This window comes from Danio rerio, chromosome 18, assembly GCF_052040795.2.
Source record: "Danio rerio strain M-AB ecotype USA chromosome 18, GRCz13ab, whole genome shotgun sequence".
Lineage (NCBI taxonomy): Eukaryota > Metazoa > Chordata > Actinopteri > Cypriniformes > Danionidae > Danio > Danio rerio.
The window spans coordinates 8,390,001-8,410,405 of NC_141038.1; the positions used below are offsets into that span (position 1 = coordinate 8,390,001).

Below are 20,405 nucleotides of genomic sequence, written 5' to 3' on the forward strand. Positions count from 1 at the left end.
GTTGCATTCATATTTCAGACAATCCGCTGAAAGAGAAAATCTGTTGGTTTTAGTGTGAATAAGTATTCAGCCTAAATTTATTAATCCAAAATTGACCAAGTTCGTGAAGTTTCACAAACTAAAGCTGCGGTCACACTAGAGTTTGAGCTAACGAAATTCTGTCGTGCGAAGCTGCCAAAAGAGGCCGTATTAAACAAGATGATTAGCCATTTTAAAAAGCGAGTGATTGGTGCATTTTTTAAATTACTGTACAGAGAGGTCATGTTTTGATCTCCGATTAGTCTCACACAAATACGTGATGCAGATTCGCAGGTCAGAGTTCACCAAGCTTGAACTTTGATCCGCAGCAACCTGCAAAACTTGATGCATGACCCTGCATTAATGTCTGACGCATTCGCGTGCGTATGAAGGGAAGTCTATGGGAGGAAAAGCCCAGTGTGAGCGTAGCTTAATTTCGAGTTGAGCACATGATATGATTGACTGCAGCTGGCCACCCATCTACATTCATTAGTTAGCCAATCAGATTAATCCAAACTCACTATAAGTAGCCTAGCTATAACTACTCCCTTATCTTCGTTTTCTGAAGAAACCGATATGCTAACCGATATATAAAAACACAGTTTGAGTAAATTTAAATGTAAAAAATGTAAGCTGCTTCCTGTGCCTCATTTGCTCTGTAAAGATGCTTTTACACAGTGTTTTTTTTATGTGTTTACAGTGTGTGACATAAACTGCAAACGTCCAGATCCTCCTCACTGTGATCACGGACTCAGTGTTGTCCTCACAAACCCAGGAGACTGTCTGCCAGTTTACCAGTGCGGTGAGAACACACATACAGACTTGTTGGTTTTGATGGTGATTTACAGGGACTCTCCATAGTCGTAATGTATTTTATACAGTAAAAAACGCTTATTATATGGCCTCATCCCATCCCTAACCCTAAACTCAGCTGTCACAGGAACCCTTTGGAAAAATTTGAAAGTCAAAAGACCCTGTTAAGCATTTTGAATTGCAGGGACATCAGAGACTACAGGGACATTAGACAACAGTCCTATTAAACCACCGTAATCAAGGTCAGAGGTCACACCAATGCCATTATACAAAAAGTAGTCCTTGTGAACCACCAAAACCAGTACACAGACACACAAGAAATGAGTAATATCTTATCATTTAACAAGGCTTCCCATAATACAATCTAAAAAATGCTGGATTATGCAATGTTAGGTCAAATAGGGACAAACCCAGTTGTTGGGTTAAAAGTTGTCGTTTTTCTTTTTTTTTTTTTAGAAAAAATAATCCCAACATACTTTTAACTGCCCGCAACAGGATATTTATGAAAGATTAATCTATTTTAACCATTCCTGAGGTGTACAATATACAGTGACAATATACAATGTAAATAAAAGAGTATCTAATGAGTATACTTCACATATCTCTCTTTTAAAACTTTGCTTTAACATAATATATTTTTGTGCATATACTGTATAGTTTATTAATCTGTAACCAAGCCAAATCTAGAAATAAACTAATAAAAAATGTAAGGTCACAGTCTAGTCTGCCAGTTGGCCAATAAATACGGTTAAAAATGATTGAAATGATGCAGCAGCATCATGTTGTTGGGCTGTTTTGCTGCAGGAGGGACTGGTCCACTTCACAGCATAGGCCGTACTCACACTAGGTACAGTTGCCTCGAACCGGGCCAAAGCACGCTTGTCCCCCCTCCCGTCTCCCCCGACGGCCCGCACTCACACCACAATCGGGCCTCGGCACGCTAACGTCATCGCTGCTGCGCTGTTCAGTGAGAAGCGCTCTCACTCGGCAGCACAGTGGAGATTTCTCTAGTTATATCGTTTCAGTTGTTTGATAAGCAGTGACATGCAGTCAAATATTTCGCCAAACAGTCCTTAGGGATGCAGTGACATGCAGTCAGATATTTCGGCGTACAGATCCGCCACTTTTGGCCCTCATAAACAATCATAAAGCTCTCGTGTTGCAGGAATGAGGAGGTCTGCTGAAGGTGCGCAGCTGTCGTGCAGTGAGGAGTTTGCGTCTTTAATAAACGACGGCAGTTTGCGATCACTGAACAGTAAGAATGATTAATAAATCCATATGAAACAGTGCCTTAAAGTCACGTCTCGCTTTCAGTTTCGGGCTTTGGCGCGTTTTGCACTCACACACAAGCGTACCGTGCCATAGCCCAAGTGAACCGCGCTCAAGCACACCTCTTCTAACCGGGCCAGGGCCGGCCAAGTGAACCGTGGTTGAACCTGATTCAGCGCACTCACACTTCTCAAACGATCCGGGAAAGGGGCCTGGGCACAGTACGGATGGCATAGTGTGAGTAGGCCCATAGATGGCATCATGAAGAAAGAACATTATGTAGAAATACTGAAGCAACATTTCAAGACATCAGCCAGGAAATTAAAACTTGTCTACAAATGGGTCTTCCAAACAGACCATCACCCTAAGCAGACTGCAAAGTTATTTAAAATGTGCTTTAAGGAAAACAGAGTGAATATTTTGGAGTGGCCATCACAAAGCCCTGACCTCAAACCTATAAAAAATTTGTGGGTAGAGTTGAAAAAGCTTGTGCGAGCAAGACAGCCTACAAATCTGACTCAGTTACACCAATTCTGTCAGAAGAAATGGGACAAAATTCCTTCAAACAATTGTGAGAAGCTTGTGGAAGGATGCCCAAAACATTTGACCAAAGTTATACAGCTTAAAAGCAAAGCTAAAAAAATACCAAGGAAATGTGTGTAAACTTTTGACTGTTTAGAAATTAATACAAAATTCTCAACAAATGCTCTTATTATTCTGGCATTTAGCAAATGTAAATCATTTAGGTAATCCTAACAGACCTAAAATAGTAAACGTTTAGTATGATCTAGGCGAAGCAGTAGCGCAGTAGGTAGTGCTGTCGCCTCACAGCAAGAAGGTCGATGGTTCAAACCTCGGCTCAGTTGGCGTTTCTGTGTGGAGTTTGCATGTTCTCCTTGCCTTCGCGTGGGTATCGTCCAGGTGCTCCGGTTTCCCCCACAGTCCAAAGACATGCGGTACAGGTCAATTGGGTAGGCTAAATTGTCCGTAGTGTGTGAATGTGTGTGTGGATGTTTCCCAGAGATGGGTTGCGGCTGGAAGGGCATCCGCTGCGTAAAAACTTGCTGGATAAATTGGCGGTTCATTCCGCTGTGGTGACCCCGGATTAATAAAGGGACTAAGCCGACAAGAAAATGAATGAATGAATAGTATGATCTACCATCAGACATTTTTTTTGAAAATGGTTATGTTTCTTTTTTTAGAGTGTATGTAAACTTCTGTACATGCTTTTTCATTACATACACATGGTCTCTTCCCCTGCCCTTTCTCAGTGTGCAAAAAGGATCAGTGTCCTGACTCAACAAAACCTTCCTGTCCTGCATACAAGAAGCTGTCGGTGAAAGCATCCGAGTGCTGCGATTCATACCAATGTCTGTGCAATTGTCAAAACATCACCCGCACCTGCCCTCCAGGCTACATCACAAAGACCAGCACCAATGATTGCCAATGCACAGAGGTCACCTGCACGCCTGATAAGGTTGGCACGCTTTAAAAGTCTCGCTGAGTGTGTGTATGTGTGTGTGTTATTGACTTGCCCTTGCAGCGCTGTGTTTTGGACTCTGAGATCAGCATGTGACGGGTTATTTATGTGTGCAGGTGTGTGTGGTGGACGCTGTGGTGTACCAGGTGGGCAGCAGGTGGGAGGAGAAGTGTAAAACTTGCAGATGCACCGAGCAGACGGACGGACAGACCGGCCTGCACATCGCTCAGTGTGTGGACCCCGTCTGCAACCAGATCTGCCCTGTGGTGCGTCCTACACAACTCCGCCTCAGTCTGTGAGATTGAGTCATATTCACTTGGGAAGTTTTAAATTTTTTTATTTATAGAAGTTTTTACAACCCCAAATCAGAAAAAAATTGGGACCGTTTGGAAAGTGTAAATAAATAAAAAAATGTGATTTCCAAATTGACTTATTTGACAATTGACTTGACAAAATACAAAATATTTAATAATAATAATAATAATATTAATAATAATAATAATAATAATAATAATAATAATAATAGAGCATTTTAAAGCTCTATGTATTTATTTTTTAATGAAATTTTACAGATCTAATTAACTTTCAGATAATTGTTTAGAAAAACAATATATTTCTTTATATATAATATCTCTCCTACAATATATGTCTAGACTACAAAAATGTCATTAAAAATCACTTTGTTAAACAATATGGTTAAATTTCCTATTAAAATACAATTCATAATATAAACAGAAAACACCCTTGAGTCATGAGCTAAAGACAACAGTTAATTTATTAGATAAAATTAACCAAGATGAATAAATGCTTAGAAAAACACACTTCACACTGTCAATCCATGCTGGCTAATCCATTTACCAATGTTAACAAATGAGACTTCATTGTGAAGTGTTTCATCTGTATTGCAACATGCCATATAAATATTCATCTGGACTTGATTTCAGCAGTTTCAGGCTATGATACTGTACTTATAAATGATTTTTAATTTCATTTTTGCTCAAATTTCTGTAGGGGTTTGAACTAAGAACTGATTTTTTTCTGCATTCATGCTCAAATAAAAGAAAAAAAGTCTCTTTTAAAGTTGTGCTGAATTATCTGTGGAAACAAATCTTTTCATTTGCATTGTGATGTGCATCTGAGTCAAATGGATTACTGGAGAAGAAAAAAGTAGGACAGGGACTTTTGGTTCTTGACTGAATTATAAAAGGAAGATCGATTAAAAGAAGCCACAGTAAAAAAAAAATAATAAAAAATGATTTTAATAAAGGATTTACGTGACTGAAAAAGTCTGTCTCTTGTTGCCAGTGTAAATTATATTGCTTTACCAGAAGATTGAGTCACGACATGTTAATAAAAAGATCACAAGGCCAAAAAATAAAAATAAATAAAAACAAACGGATGAATCATTCACAGTACGAACAATAACATGCACAGATAGGACAAACATTAATTTCATGCTGACCTGAAGGCAAGCCAGACAAATTGTTCTAATAGCTGGAATGAAAAAGATGCAAATGTTATGCTTTACATATTTCAAAACAGGAATAAAATCTCACACAAAAAATCATATTCTACAAATCACACAAAAACCAAAACACAAGCTGCTCCAGTTTAAATATATACACAAATGTGAAAGGACAAAAAAATTTATACTCTCTAGATAAGCATAAAGCAGAACTATTTATTAAAACTAACTACTATTATGTACTATTTCTCTTCTCACATTTACTGTTATAAAACCCTGGACTCTGATATGCAGTGACCAGAATTACTCGTTTAATTTTGATGAATCTTTTAGATTAATCAACAAACTGGAACACTCAAGTAACCACATTAAAACCTCTCTGACACCTCAGCAATCATTTTTTTCTTTTTTTTCTGTGATTTTCTACATCCTTTGGGTTGATTTTTTTTTTTGTTTACAGTTTAGAGTTTTTACATTTTGTTTATATTTTTACATCATGTCCACTGTAGTGGACCACAGGACCATTTTAGTTCGAAAGGACCCCCAAACTCCGACAACAAAACTGTACAGGATATGGCTGTAAAGGGATATTAATCAAATATTAATGTAACAAAAACTTAACAAAAGCCATTTTTTTCGTTCAGTATTAAAATTCCTGAAACAGTTCAGTCTGAAAGAGAGCTAAACTCCAATCCAAGTTAATCAAAAACAAATTTAACATAAAAGCGATTTAAATCTGGTTGTCATTCTCTAATTGTCTCTAATTGTCTAATTGTCAGACTCTAAGTCAGAGTCTCCCTCAACTATCTTAAAGAATCCTCTCTGCTTCAGTTCTGCCTCCTACAACATGCAGTCATGAATTACATTCAAGAGTTCACACTTAGCTGATGATTGATAATAAAGCTTGTTTTTTTTTGCATGCTGTCCCGGGAGAGAGCCCTGAGCTTATAAGATCCTCGAGCCCTGGGCTCCCTCCCGTTGCAGGGCAAGAGGGGAGTTTGAGCTTAGGTAGATGTCAATTAACTCAATTAGCTGGTCATTTTCCAGCCAGACCAGCTAAAACCAGCCTGGAAATGGCCAAAACCCCTCTAAAACCAGCCTAGGCTGGTTTAAGCTGGATTTTTCAGCTGGAAATCCACTTAAATTTGTAAAAAAAAAAAAAAACTAATAAGTTAAGGGAACTTCATTGTTTCATGTTGTCCCAACACAATTCGATTGTGTGGAACCCTGTATTTTTTACACCGCATGGACCCTGATATACAGTGGCCAGAATTAAGACACTTAAGACACAACAAACTGGAACACCCTAGCAACCACACTAAACCTCTCTGGCACCTTAGCAACCATCATAGCAACAGTATTTCATTTAGACGTACACTCAAACAATTATGTTTGCTGTTTGTTCAAACTACTTATTTAAAATGAGCTGTAACAACACAATCCTTGAGTTTTTGGGGAAAACTTAACTGTTTTATGTTCAATCCACTTAAATGTGCAAAAACTAATAAGTGAACATAAATCCTTTATGTTTTCCCAACACAAATATACAGTACAGTGACCAAAATTAGAACTCTCTTTTCATTTTACCTTTATACTGTAATAATCAACAAACTAGTGAACCACACTAAAACCTCTAGCACCTTAGCAACCCTTATAGCAACACAATTTCTGTTAGACGTATAAAACACACCTAATTTAATTTCCCCTTACTCCTGCAGCTCCTGAAGGAAACATAATTTAAAAGGAAAACATTATTACGTTTTGACAGAAGATTATTAAACACAAGAACCCTTGCAGTGATGTATCAAGCACAATACGCTCAGGGATATTAATAGCGAACTAAAGGACTGATAATGATCTCTCATTGATTGTTTCTTGTGTATAAAGGGAAGCACATACTCTCATTCAGGAGGCGAGTGTTGCGGTCACTGCCGTAAATCCAGCTGTGAGGAAGGAGGACTGTTGAGGCAGGCGAGTGTATTTGTCTTCATCTCTCTGCCTGTGTTTTAGTAGCCATTAATCTGAAAGAAGTTCTCCTCCACTTTCTGTTTGAAGGTCGGAGAGCAGTGGGTGTCTGCGAACGACAGATGTGTGTGGAGCGAATGTGTGCAAGTGAATGAGGAAGTGTTCATCCAGCATACAAACGTGTCCTGCCATCACATGGACACGCCGGCCTGTCCGCTGGGCACTGAGCTCCAGTGCAATACAGTGGACGACTGCTGCCCATCCTGCCACTGTGGTACAGCCTCAATTTCACACACATCTTGGATTTGGTGGTTTATGAGGACTCTCCATGGGTGTAAATTATGTATTGTGTACAGTAAAAAACAAATGCTTATTATATGACCTTAACCCAGCTCTCACATGAAAACTGTGGCAAATTTTGACTGTCAAAAGATTCCATTAAACGATGAACACACTGCAAAAAAAGCTTTTCTTCCTAGATTTTTTTGTCTTTTTTCTAGTACAAATATCTAACAATTCTTAAATCAAGAAGGATTTTCTGATCAAGCAAAACATATAGTCTTGTTTTAAGAAATAATATGCCAAAATGAAGTGATTTTTTTCTTAAAACAAGCAAAATAATCTGCCAATGGGGTAAGAAAAATAATCTTATGTCAAAAAGAAAAACAAGATTATTTTGCTTACCCCATTGGCAGATTATTTTGCTTGTTTTAAGAAAAAACTCACTTCATTTTGGCATATTATTTCCTAAAACAAGACTTTATGTTTTGCTTGATCAGAAAATTCTTCTTGATTTAAGAATTGTTTTAAGGAAAAACTAACTTTTTATTGTCATATTATTTCTGAAAACAAGACATTATGTTTGCTTGCCTAGAAAATGCTTCTTGATATCAGAATTTTTAGGTATTTGGACTAAAAAAGACAAATAATCTAAGTAGAAAAAGCCTTTTTTGCAGAGCAGAATCATTTTCTTTAAAAAAAAAACAAACAAATAAACTAAGGACCAAATACTGCCGGTCAAAAGTTTGGGCAAAGTTTTTTTTTTTTTCATGTTTTTTTTTTAAAGAAAATGATTCTGTTCATTGAGGTTCATCAAAAAATGTTACATTGTTAAATATTTATTACAATTGGGAAAAAAATAATAAAATCAATTTATATATATATATATATATATATATATATATATATATATATATATATATATATATATATATATATATATGTATATATATATATATATATATGTATGTATATATATATATATATATATATATATGTATGTGTATATATATATATATATGTATGTGTATATATATATATATATATATATATATATATATATATATAGTTTCAGCATTGATATCGCAATGTGCACTTCCGCAATAGTCACATCGCAAAGATTTGCAAGGTTAAGTCAGAATTATCATTTACTTTAGGAACTACAGAAGACTATTCATTCACTGATTTATATGATTTATGCAAAAAAAGTATAATTATATATTTTTATACATTATATAAATTATAATTATATTATTTAAAAAAATAATAAATATATAATTTATTTTTTTCTTGTATGTAATTCTTTTGCATATATATATATATATATATATATATATATATATATATATATATATATATATATATATATATATATATATATATATATATATATAATTAAAAAAAAACATTTTAAGGTCAAACTTATTAGTCCCTTTAAGCTATTTATTTTTGATAGTCTACAGAATGAACCATTATTATAAAATAACTTGCCAAATTGCCCTAACCTGCTTAGTTAACCTAATTAACCTAGTTCAGCCTCAATCTCACTTTAAGCTGTATAGAAGTGTCTTGAAAAATATCTAGTCAAATATTATTTATTGTCATCATGGCAAAGATAAAATAAATCAATTATTAGAGTTGAGCTATTAAAACTATTATGTTTGGAAATCTGTTGAAAAAAAAATCTTCTCTCTATTAAACAGAAATTGAGGGGAAAAAAAACAACAAATGGGCTAATAATTCAGGCGGTTTAATAATTCTAATTGCAACTATATATATATATATATATATATATATATATATATATATATATATATATATATATATATATATATATATATATATATGTATATATATATATATATATATATATATATATATATATATATATATATATATATATACACTTATATAATTAGTATTATTTTTACTATTAATTGTAATATTCTTAATGACGTATCAAAAAGCCAATTAAAACTTTGAGTCGGAATCTAGATAATCAGAAAAACAATTAAATAAGAAAATAATATAAAATAAAAATAAAATCATAAAAAACAAACATTTCACAATTTTTTAAGTAAAATATTACTTCTGTATGAGCAATTTCTTTCTATTTTTTATGAGAAGTCTTTAATCTTTATGTACAAGACTGAGAAACAAAAAAAAGTATGCTTCACTATTTCTTTTCTTTCTACTCAAAAAAATATGTCATGTTCAATTTAGTGTTCCATGCCTTTTTATAATTATTTGTGAAACAATAGCAATTCTAAAATCAAAAGCTCTTTTCATAGTAAGTTTGTATTTTCAGCATAGTAGTACTAAACCCACGAAGAGCTTTTACTTCCTCACCGAATCCAATTTCAGCTCCCATTTGGCCCTTGAAGTGTTAATTCTAGCCTCTGCGCTCTGCACCCCGCAAATTTACTGCTGCTCTCTGTGATTTTTCCTTAGACGTTAATGCTTTTTCTCTCTCCCTCTCTCTCCGCAGTCCCAATGAATGCCTGCGTGCTGAATCAAACTGTTATTGCGGTAAAGACGTGGAGTTAACATACAGAATACTAATGTGCCGTGTGCAGATGTGTTGGTGCATAACAGATTGACTTTGGGCTGTGTAACTGTGTGTGTGTAGGCTGGAGAGCGAGTGATGCTGGATGTGTGCACACACTGCGAGTGTGTGGGAGATAAGAGGAGTTATCGGCTCTCTTGCAGGAAGATGAGCTGCTCCCCCTGCTCAGAGGTAAAACCCTCACTCCCAAGATTATTAAAGGGGTAGTTCACCCCCCCCCAATAAAAAAAAACAATTCTGTCAGCACTTACTCGTGTTGTTCATAACCCAAGCAGGCGTGAGGTTTGAGGAACTCCAAGCTGCTTTTTTTATTGCAAATTGATGGACAAAAATGGTGATATAATTAGATGTAAATCTCTTTTACGCTTGTATGTTCATTAATGCTACACTTAAAAAAAAAAATCCTGCTGCCTTCATTTATTTTACGTAAAGCAAATGAACACTTTCAATCATCTCAACTTATACAAATCAAACTGACTAAAAAGATTGAGTTAAACTTTGTATAACTTAAACAATTTAGTTGAAATCAGATTAACTTATTAAAATACGTTAAAGCAACATATATTTGTTGTCTTGAATGTTTTTTACCAGTGTACTCTCAGATGTGTGTTTTCAGGTTTGACGTCCCAAAAAAACCCATATGAGATAGTTATGATCGGTCTCATTTGAATATGTAAATAAGCTAAAAATGAACATCATAGTGACATAATGGGCTCTATTTTGACGATCCATGCGCAAAGTGCAAAGCATTAAGGGAGTGTCAGAATCCACTTTTGCTATTTTAAGGACGAAAAAATCCGCTTTGCGCTGTGGCGCATGGTAGAACAGGGTTGAGCTTATTTTCTTAATGAGTTATGGTGTGTTTTGAGAATAAACCAATCAGAGTCTCATCTCCCATTCCCTTTATAAGCCATAGCGCATTTGCTATTTACATGGCGGACTTTGTAAGTGGAAAAACTGAACACTTCACTAGCAAGAAAACAGTTAAACAGAGCTTCTACAGCGCAAGAATGAGAGATGAGCCTCCACATTGTTTTCTTTCGCTTCAACTGGATAATTCATTTTCACGTGGATAGGGAAACGTGTTGTACACACAGTCATCTATTAGCCTATACATATTTAATTTTGTTTGTTAAGCACAAAGATTTGTTTCAGAACTATTTCTAACTTCAGTTCTAATTTTCAGCAAACGAATAAATAAACAATAATAACGAAGTGTGCTCAAAAAACTGAGTTATATCCTAATACACATGCTAAGCCCCATATGGTCTAAAACCTGACAGGTGGGCAAATCTAAGCTTTAATTTAATAAAACAAATATAAATATGCATATAATAAATAATACAGCGACTAATAATAACATTATACAAAAGTAAATTGTTACGAATAAACTGAAAAAGCCTCCTGAGATGAAGAAGACATGAAAGTATGTTTTTTATATTTATGTAGGCTAGAAAATAATATGTTTTCTAATCCTTTAATCCTTGATTTGTATATCCTATATATATATATATATATATATATATATATATATATATATATATATATATCCTTAATATTTTAATCATTTTTCATATGGAAAGATATTTGCATATTGCTGTACATCCTGTCTGGATTAAGCAATGTGTAAGCGAGGCGCACAACTAACATGCTCTGCGCTGGTCAATAGACCGGCTTTGTTCTGGTCTGTTGAACAGTCTATTATAGTTTCTCAAAATAGCAACGCGCCAGCAATGCGCCTTAACACACCTCCTTTTTTAGACCAGAACGCCTATGGGCGCACATATGAGCGCGAATGCATTTGCTATTTAAACAGCGTGGCGCAAAACGTCAAAACGACTCTTGCATCAAGCTGAAACTAGCAAACAACAATTGCGTCACGCCTTGCACTGCATTGCACCAGGTGTATGATAGGGCCCAATGTGTGGTAAATGATGACAGAATATTAATTTTATTGTCGATGGTGTCTTAAATGAGTTCAGTGTGTTTGTACAGTACGAGTACAGTTGTGTATGTTTTATAGGGATATACGATGGAGCCAATACCTAATGCTTGCTGTGGTCGATGCGTGGCAACCGCATGTAGTGTCCGACGACCTGACGGAGAGCTGATCACACTGAAAGTAATATATTTGTGTTGAGTACATAGCCATTGTGTAGAGTCATTATTCATAGATAATCATAATTTATTGCGACATCTTTCAACAAATGAGCTGTTTGCTTAGGTTCTTTTAAGCTATGAAACTTTTTATTGACAAAAAGGCCTGTGCAAACCAGGGTGATCTTCACTCTTGCTTATCTTAGATGTTTACCACCTCATGACTGAATAAAAACACTATAAAAACAAATGCTGGGTTCCACACAATCCATTTGTGTTGGGACAACATGAAGAAATGAGGTTAACTTATAACTAGTGCTGGGCACTAATAGCAATTAATCGCATCCAGAATAAAACTTCCTGTGGTCCCCAAATCGGACCCTGTACTCTGTTATTCGCCGATGATGTTGTTATGTTGGCTTCATCGAACATGGACCTTCAGCATGCACTGGGGCTGTTTGCTGCAGAGTGTGAGGCAGCTGGGATGAGAATCAGCACCTTCAAGTCGGATTGTGCTCCACTGGAAAAAAAGTGGTTTGCCATCTCCAGTTTGGAGAAAAGTCCTTACCCCAGATGAAGGAGGTCAAGTATCATGGGCTTTTGTTCACGAGTGAGGGAAGGATGGATCATGAGATTGACAGGCTGATTGGTGCAGCAGCAGCAGTAATGTGGTCGATGTATCAGTCTGTTTTGATAAAGCTGAACCAAAAAGCAAAGCTTTCGATTTACCGGTCAATCTACGTTCCTTCTCTCACCTATGGTCATGAGCTTTGGGTCATGATCGAAAGGACAATATCTCAGATACAAGCAGCCGAAATGAACTCCCATCATAGGGTGGAGCTCAAGAGGAGCTCGAAGTAGAGTTGCTGCTCCTCCACATTGAGGGAAGTCAGCTGAGGTGGCTTGGGCATCTGTTTCGAATGCCTCCTGGACGCCTACCTAGGAAGGTGTTCCAGGCATGCCCCACTAGGAGGAAGCCTCGGGGAGGACCCATGACACACTGGAGGGACTTGGTCTCACGGCTGGCCTAGGAACGCCTCGGGATCCTCCCGGAGAAACTGGAGGAAGTGTCTGGGGAGAGAGAAGTTTGGGTTGAAGTTTGGGTTGCCCGCGCAACCCGGCCCCGGAAAAGCAGATGAAAAGGAACTAATGAATGAAAATAAAAGTTTGTTTTGACATAAGAAATGTGATCATATCATAGATAGAAACAAAACTAAACAAAATAATTTTGTTATTACGTAAAATGTTTAAATTTATATCATATACACATATATATTTTATATAAATATAAATATTTTCTCAATTATGTGAAGACGTGTGTATTTTTGTATACATAACAGATATACATTTCCCAGTTCTGGGTTGCGGCTGGAAGGGCATCCGCTGTGTAAAACATATGGCAGAATAGTTAGCAGTTCATTCCGCTGTGGCGACCTCTGATTAATAATAAGCCGAAGGAAACTGAATGAATGAATGATAAATATAAACAGCACACACACTTAAATTGTCAAAACAAACTTTAATTTTGAATGCGATTAATCGTGACTAATTTTTGCCCAGTACTACTTATTACAAATTTAAGTTGATTGAACATAAAACAGTTAAGTTGTCGCAAAAAAACTGTGGAACTGTGTTGTTTCAGCTCATTTTAAACAAGTAGTTTGAAACGTAATTTTTTGAGTGAAGGGTGCCAGTGTGAATGTGCACACCAATGTAAAGTAAAAAATGGCAAAAAAAAAAAAATTGTGGTATTACAGGGATATTTCTGTTTTTTATTAATCGCCATCTAATGTCAGAGCTTTTGCTAGCCTAATCTCACAAGGAAACATGTTTGTGTATTTTCAGTAATGTGGGTAATATGTACACATTCATTTGATTTCAATCAAACAAGAGTGTACGATTTTTTACAACAAAGCGTGGCCACAAACTACGGAGACCCAGAAGGGACGTGATGGTGGGAAAAAAAACTGGGTGGAAAAAAAAAAACAGTGATAGAAAAAATACATATTTTTTACGTTTTTCCATTTCATCGCAAAGATGATTTGTGTTATCTCGCAAAGCTGTTTTCCCAAAAACACTTCCTGTTCACTTCATACATGTCAACCCTCCCATTTTTGCCCAGACTCTCCTGTATTTTACCATTCTATCCCTCCATCATCCTATCATTAAGTATTTCACCATATTTCTCGTGCATTTTTACTCTTGAAAATGTCTGCATTCTGGGATCTGGGATCAGTTTATCATACATGCATTCGCTGATTCAGAGGTTGCACATGAAGGGTGATGACTGATGGACAGCTTTAATGGAAAGAAAGTGAATGCAGACATTTTTATATTCATTTCAATGTGCATTCAAGATTAAAAATACACAAGAAATATGGGGAAATACTTAATGATAGGATGATGGAGGGATAGAATGGTAATATACAGGAGAGTCTCGGCAAAAATGGGAGGGTTGACATGTATGAAGTGAACAGAAAGTAATGTAATGTAATGTAATGTGTATTTATATAGCGCATTTATTGTGTATGGCCATACACCCAAAGCGCTTCACAATCATGAGGGGGGGTCTCTCCACACCACCACCAGTGTGCAGCATCCACTTGGATGATGCGACAGCAGCCACAGGACAACGGCGCCAGTGCGCTCACCACACACCAACTAATGGTGGAGAGGAGAGACAGTGATAGAGCCAATTCGGTGGAAAGGGATGATTGGAAGGCCATGATCATAAGGGCCGATAGAGGGACTTTGGCCAGCACACCGGGGTTACACCCCTGCTCTTTCACGAGAAGTGCCATGGGATTTTTAATGACCACAGAAACTCAGGACCTCGGTTTACTGACAATGTAGTGTCCCCTTCACTTTTACTGGGGCATTAGGACTCACACAGACCACAGGTTGAGCGCCCCCTGCTGGCCTCACTAGCACCACTTCCAACAGCAACCTAGTGTTCCCTAGTGGTCTCCCATCCAGGTACTGACCAGGCTCAGCCCTGCTTAGCTTCAGTGAGTAACTGGTCTTGGGCTGCAGGGTGACATGGCTGTGGCAAAAGTGTTTGTGAAAAGTGTTTGTGAAAAAACTGTTTTGCGAGATAACGCAAAAACTTAAAAAAAATATATATATTTTTTTTCTATCACAGTTTTTTTTTCCCGACGCATTTTTTTTCTCCCACTCAGTTTTTCTTTTCTTCCACACTTTTTTTTTCAACCATCACGTCGCTTCTGGGTTTCTGTAACAAACCCCTCCTCTAAACCCAACCTTATTTGGGGATGAGTAAATCATACTAAAATGTACAAACAAGATCATACAAACTCATACAAATGAGCCAAAATGCTGTGAGATTGTGTTAAATTTACACATTCACTTTACCCTTAATTGACTTTGAGTGCTAAAAAATGTTTTTGAAAAATGCTGATGATAAGCACAAACAAAGATTGTTCTTTGTGCACCAGTCTGTATATGAGAAAAGATAAAGACAAATTTCTCTTCTCAAGTCATGGCCCCTTCAAAATAAATGATTAATGCTTGAGTAGTTGTATTAAACTATCTAGCCGGTAGTTTGAGAGGTGATCTGTTAATGCTCCAGATGTTTTATCGATTTCCAGATTGTGTCATAAACATGTATGAATGTGTGTGTTCAGGCAAACACAACACGTACAGACGGCTGCACCAAACACACGTGCAGCGTGAACAAGGATGAAGAACTGGTGCTGGAGACTCTAGTGACCACATGCCCTCCGTTTGACCGCAAAAGCTGTCTGGAGCATGGGGTAAACACGCACGTACATTTTCAAAATACCTGATTCTGTATGATTTATAAGCTATTTTCCTCATGGGAGCAAAAAAATCTGATCCAATTGGTCTATTCACAGGGAATATATATAGATATGATATTTTTTATATCTCCATTGATTTTAAGCAGGGTTACACTTCAAAACAAACTAATCTAAATGCATAAATGCAAATTCTCTTTTGGAGCAAAGGAAGAGAAATCCTATCAAGACTTACTAAAGACACCAAGTAAAAGATTATTTAATGCCCAAAAATAATGCCTCAATACATTTTGTGAATGATTTAAAAATATATATATATATATATATATTATCAGTCCAACTATGATTTGATTTTAAAATCATATTTGGGCCCACATTTGCTAAACAGCGAAAACTAGTGTGAGAGATTTTCTGAAGTAATGTATAAACCAGCAAACCAAGAAAAAAAACAACAGTCAAATATATTCTACAGAGTAAGTATTTAGTAAACGGATTTGTGTGAATATTTTTTATTATTTGAATAATCCTGAATTTCACATCTGAAAAGAGTTCAGTTACAAAATTCACTGTCCATGCCTTTTCATACCCATTTCTGGTGTCTTTAGTAAATCCTGACCTTCATCACAAAAAGAGGTTTGCACTTATACTTTCCTAACTGTGTATAGCAATAAGTGAATCTATCAATCCTTTATCCACAGGGCAAAATAAGTCAGATCGGAGACACCTGCTGTAATATGTGTAAGAACAACCTTCAGAATATTCATTCATACTGTACGTGACTCATTCTAGACCTGCAGGTACGGCAACACTTCACTAGCAAAAAAAAGATAACAGACAATATGCAGCATGAGGATAAAGAACAAGCCTCCTCCATTCAGCCTCTTTACTTTACCCTTTACTGTCATGGATAAGGGAACGATGTTGTACGCACTCCACTAAAGACATCCATTAGCCCAGGGGTTCTCAACCTTTTTCACTTCGAAGCCCACCTTCTTCTCCGAAAATTTTTTGAAAGCCCACGTCCAACATTTTTTCTTAAACTGATTATGTAGAGAAAATGCTTATTTTAAACCTTTATTTATTAGCAAAACATTTATTATGCTTATACTGTTACTATCTTATTTTTCTACAGCATTTTATAAAAAAATAAACATATTTTATACATATTTTATACATATATATATACACAAATATACATATATATACATACATATATATATATATATATATATATATATATATATATATATATATATATATATATATATATATATATATATATATATATATACACATAATATATATATATATATATATATATTTATATATATATATATATATACATAAATACAAATATATACATACATACATACATACATATATATATATATATATATATATATATATATATATATATATATATATATATATATATATATATATATATATATATATATATATATATATATATATATATTAAATTAAATATAGAATATATAATAATATATATTTTATTTATTTTCTAAAACACACAGATTCAAAGCTCCTGAATTCTTCAAGTATTGTTTTACAACTGTAAAGTATTTGGGCATTTTCTTTAATAAATCAACCTGTGCAGGACAAAGATGACAAAAAGGCTGTTGCTTTGAATTGGACTCACTACAATTCATCTATTGATCATATCCATTAAAAAGAAAAAAAAAGAAAAAGTAAAATACAGTAAAAACACTCTAAGACTGTTGAAAGGCATCGATCAGAAGGCCGTTGGGTTTTTAGGATATTATTGGAGTTCGCTGACAGTAGTGAACAGCTGTTAACTAAAACACCACAGAGTCTCACTAGGTCCTCCTGTATGGGCGCGCGTCCATTATAAAACACTCACACTTGCATTACAAAACACTAATTTGGACAACTATGCTGATATTAAAGAGTTCAAACAAAGAGAGCTAGCATAGTTTGTGAACCAACAGAGATGTGAGACTGATATGAGTTGCAGACGTTAGGGACGCGTGAACTGGTTATAACTCTCTAATCATCATTACCGTTACATTTGTGTAAAGTATTTCATGCAGTTTTGTTTGTGTTATTAATCAAAACTCTTTAGCTTCATGTTTTGGTTCGGTAGAAGGTTTAGCTTCGGGATGCAAATATACCTGCAATTCTAGAATGACCCCATCTTGTTCAATTTAAACAAATAAATATCCTACTAAAATCTAATGCATGATATTTGTCTATTTAGGTACTGAACCTGAGTGCAGAAGGACTGTCGGTCTCCTGAACTACATTCGAGTGGACGACTGCCAGTCCGAAGAGAAGATAGAACTCACTTACTGCGAGGTACGTCAATGCTTTTTTTATATTCCGCCTCAAAGGCTGCTACAATAACATGAAGCAGTCCGTGTACCTATAATTTATCTGTCATTCACAGGGAAAGTGTGGCAGCAAGTCTGTGTACTCTCTGGAAAAACACAAAGTGGAGAACGAGTGTGTGTGCTGTTCAGCTACAGGCACGGTTCCTATGAATGTTTCTCTGCGCTGCGCAAACGGCACACAAACACACCATCAAGTCCTCGCCGTCACCGGCTGCGACTGCATGTCACACACCTGTTCAAATGATTGAAAATACACACAGACACCATATAAAATAACATAGAAGTGAAAACTGCTGCACTACACTTTCATATATGCATCAACAGTAGGCTGAAGTACGCAACCTCTTGATAAATAAGCACTTTACTATCAAATCTCAGCATATTAAACATTAACCAGATTGCTAAAGTGATCCGTCTATACTATTATACTCTTGTTCATGATCATGTGCGCGAGTGGTTGTAGTTTATGTGTGTTTCTTAGATTAAACTACAATAAATAAAAATGTCAATCAAATATTTGTCTCTGTTTACACTCTGAACTCATTTCAAGAGTTCACACTTAGCTGATGATTAATTATAAAAGCTTGTTTGGCATGCTGTCCCGGGAGAGAGTCCTGAGCTCATGAGATCCTCGAGCCCAGGGCTCCCTCCCGTTGCAAGGCGGGAGGGGAGTTTGAGCTCAGGTAGATCTCGAGAACTCCCCTGCTGTAGCAAGTGAATGCTCTTGAAATTAATTACCAACTAGAAGCGTGTCTATGTTGACAATTTGGATTGTTCAATTGACTTAATTGCATGTTTTTAGGCAGTGGGAGGAAACCGGGGAACCCGGGGGAAACCCACGTGAGCACGGGGAGAAGTGCAAACTCAACACAGAAATGTCTGCTAGTTTTGGTAAAGCCAGGAACCAGAGACATTCTTGCTGTGAGGCGACAGTGCTAGGCACTGGGCCACCGTGTCACCCGTTTAAGAAGGAGGAGTGGGGGAGGAAGGTGGGACTCTTCAAAACGAAGATAGCAATGGAATAAACCCCAGGGTATTTATAGTAGTTTAGGAGTCATCTGATTGGATAGTAGTGAATTAGATAATGCGGGTCAGCTGCTAGCAATCATAAGCACGTGATCCTCTCGAAATTTGTTTATACATAAACTTCACTTATATGCAGTGGTGGAAAGAGTACTGAAAATCATGCTCAAGTAGGGCTGGGTGATATGGCAAAAATGCAATCTCAATAATTATTTTCCATATTGAATAGTAACAATATATATTTCAATATCAGTTGTTAATGCTTTCAGATTTAAAAGAGTACTCTAAAATTGACTGAAGCCACAGAAAGTAGTGGATCCATTAAATGGCATAACATATTTTCGGTGGCAAAATATCTGTAACATCAACACACTTTTGGATTCCAGTTGTTGCACATTTCTGCTGTGTGATTGGCTCTTAGATTAATATGGAGTAAAAAAAGTTGCAGAGCTTATCATGGACGACTATGTTTACATGGACATCAGTAATTGAATTATTTGCCTTAATCTGATATGATAATATGATTAAGGTGTTTCCATGAGATGTTTCCAGCTTTACATGTTATAGCACATAATTTGATTAACGTTGTCGTGTCACAGAGCTATCCACCATTCCTCCGAAGCTTCATGTAATTTCGGATGTTTAATTTTTAATTTGTTAACTTTAACTGCAGTTCGGTACTTTCACTTTCATTGAGGATCATTTCATGCATGCCTCCCACCCACCCCCCATGACAAACAAGATATTAGATGAGAGTATGAACTGCTGGAGGAGTGTAGTTTTAATGGAGTTTGATACCGCACACTGTATGCGAAAAACTTTTGCAATGCAAGTGGCTGTGGTCTTTCACTGACTGTAGGAGCAGAGAACAATGTCAAACAGCCGTGTGTGTGTATAGACTATCCTGTCACAAATTGCTGCAAAAACCTTACGTGACAGTATTTCTGTGTTCACACCAGACGCGGAATAAGCGTCAAGCACGATTGATTTAAGTCAATAGTGTGCTTTCTCTTGTAGGGGAGTGATTATGACATAGCGCCTGTTGTTGGTGTCTCAGGGAAAACAGCTCACCAAACTGGGCTCGGCTCAGTCTGAAGCACTGCTGAAAGCTTCCATCATCCAAGTTGAGGCTGCTTCTCAATTCCAAAAATGCAGAAAACAGACTTGCGTTCTTGTGAAGACTGGTCTTGCTATGTCCCCTCAGAAGAACGAACTCGGGAGACCACGAGGACAGAGACCGCATCCTGTGAGGAATGAGATGCTGCTTTCTTCCTGAAGGTCA

General features: G+C 36.3%; 3 protein-coding genes across 4 annotated transcripts in view; 1 reads left to right on the plus strand and 2 right to left on the minus strand.

The window, feature by feature from the left end:
* The window catches only part of vwf (von Willebrand factor), an 81,827-nt gene extending 63,205 nt beyond the window's left edge, over positions 1 to 18,622 (plus strand). Inside the window, exons 41-52 of one of the 2 annotated variants that reach the window (XM_087292549.1) lie at positions 719 to 820; positions 3,372 to 3,577; positions 3,697 to 3,846; positions 6,933 to 7,016; positions 7,101 to 7,284; positions 9,778 to 9,818; positions 9,919 to 10,026; positions 11,879 to 11,977; positions 15,597 to 15,725; positions 16,427 to 16,466; positions 17,968 to 18,065; positions 18,157 to 18,614. In XM_087292549.1, coding sequence (XP_087148675.1) covers positions 719 to 820; positions 3,372 to 3,577; positions 3,697 to 3,846; positions 6,933 to 7,016; positions 7,101 to 7,284; positions 9,778 to 9,818; positions 9,919 to 10,026; positions 11,879 to 11,977; positions 15,597 to 15,725; positions 16,427 to 16,466; positions 17,968 to 18,065; positions 18,157 to 18,348 — 1,433 coding nt within the window. In that variant the 3' untranslated portion in view covers positions 18,349 to 18,614. Of the gene's footprint in view, positions 1 to 718; positions 821 to 3,371; positions 3,578 to 3,696; positions 3,847 to 6,932; positions 7,017 to 7,100; positions 7,285 to 9,777; positions 9,819 to 9,918; positions 10,027 to 11,878; positions 11,978 to 15,596; positions 15,726 to 16,426; positions 16,467 to 17,967; positions 18,066 to 18,156 lie in introns of both variants that reach the window. The other variant, NM_001281989.1, reaches the window with a different exon arrangement.
* Positions 1 to 20,405, minus strand: part of LOC101882393 (uncharacterized) — a 768,785-nt gene that overhangs the window by 342,433 nt on the left and 405,947 nt on the right. The window lies entirely within an intron of this gene.
* utp15 (UTP15 small subunit processome component) overlaps positions 1 to 20,405 on the minus strand; it is a 355,707-nt gene that overhangs the window by 173,002 nt on the left and 162,300 nt on the right. The window lies entirely within an intron of this gene.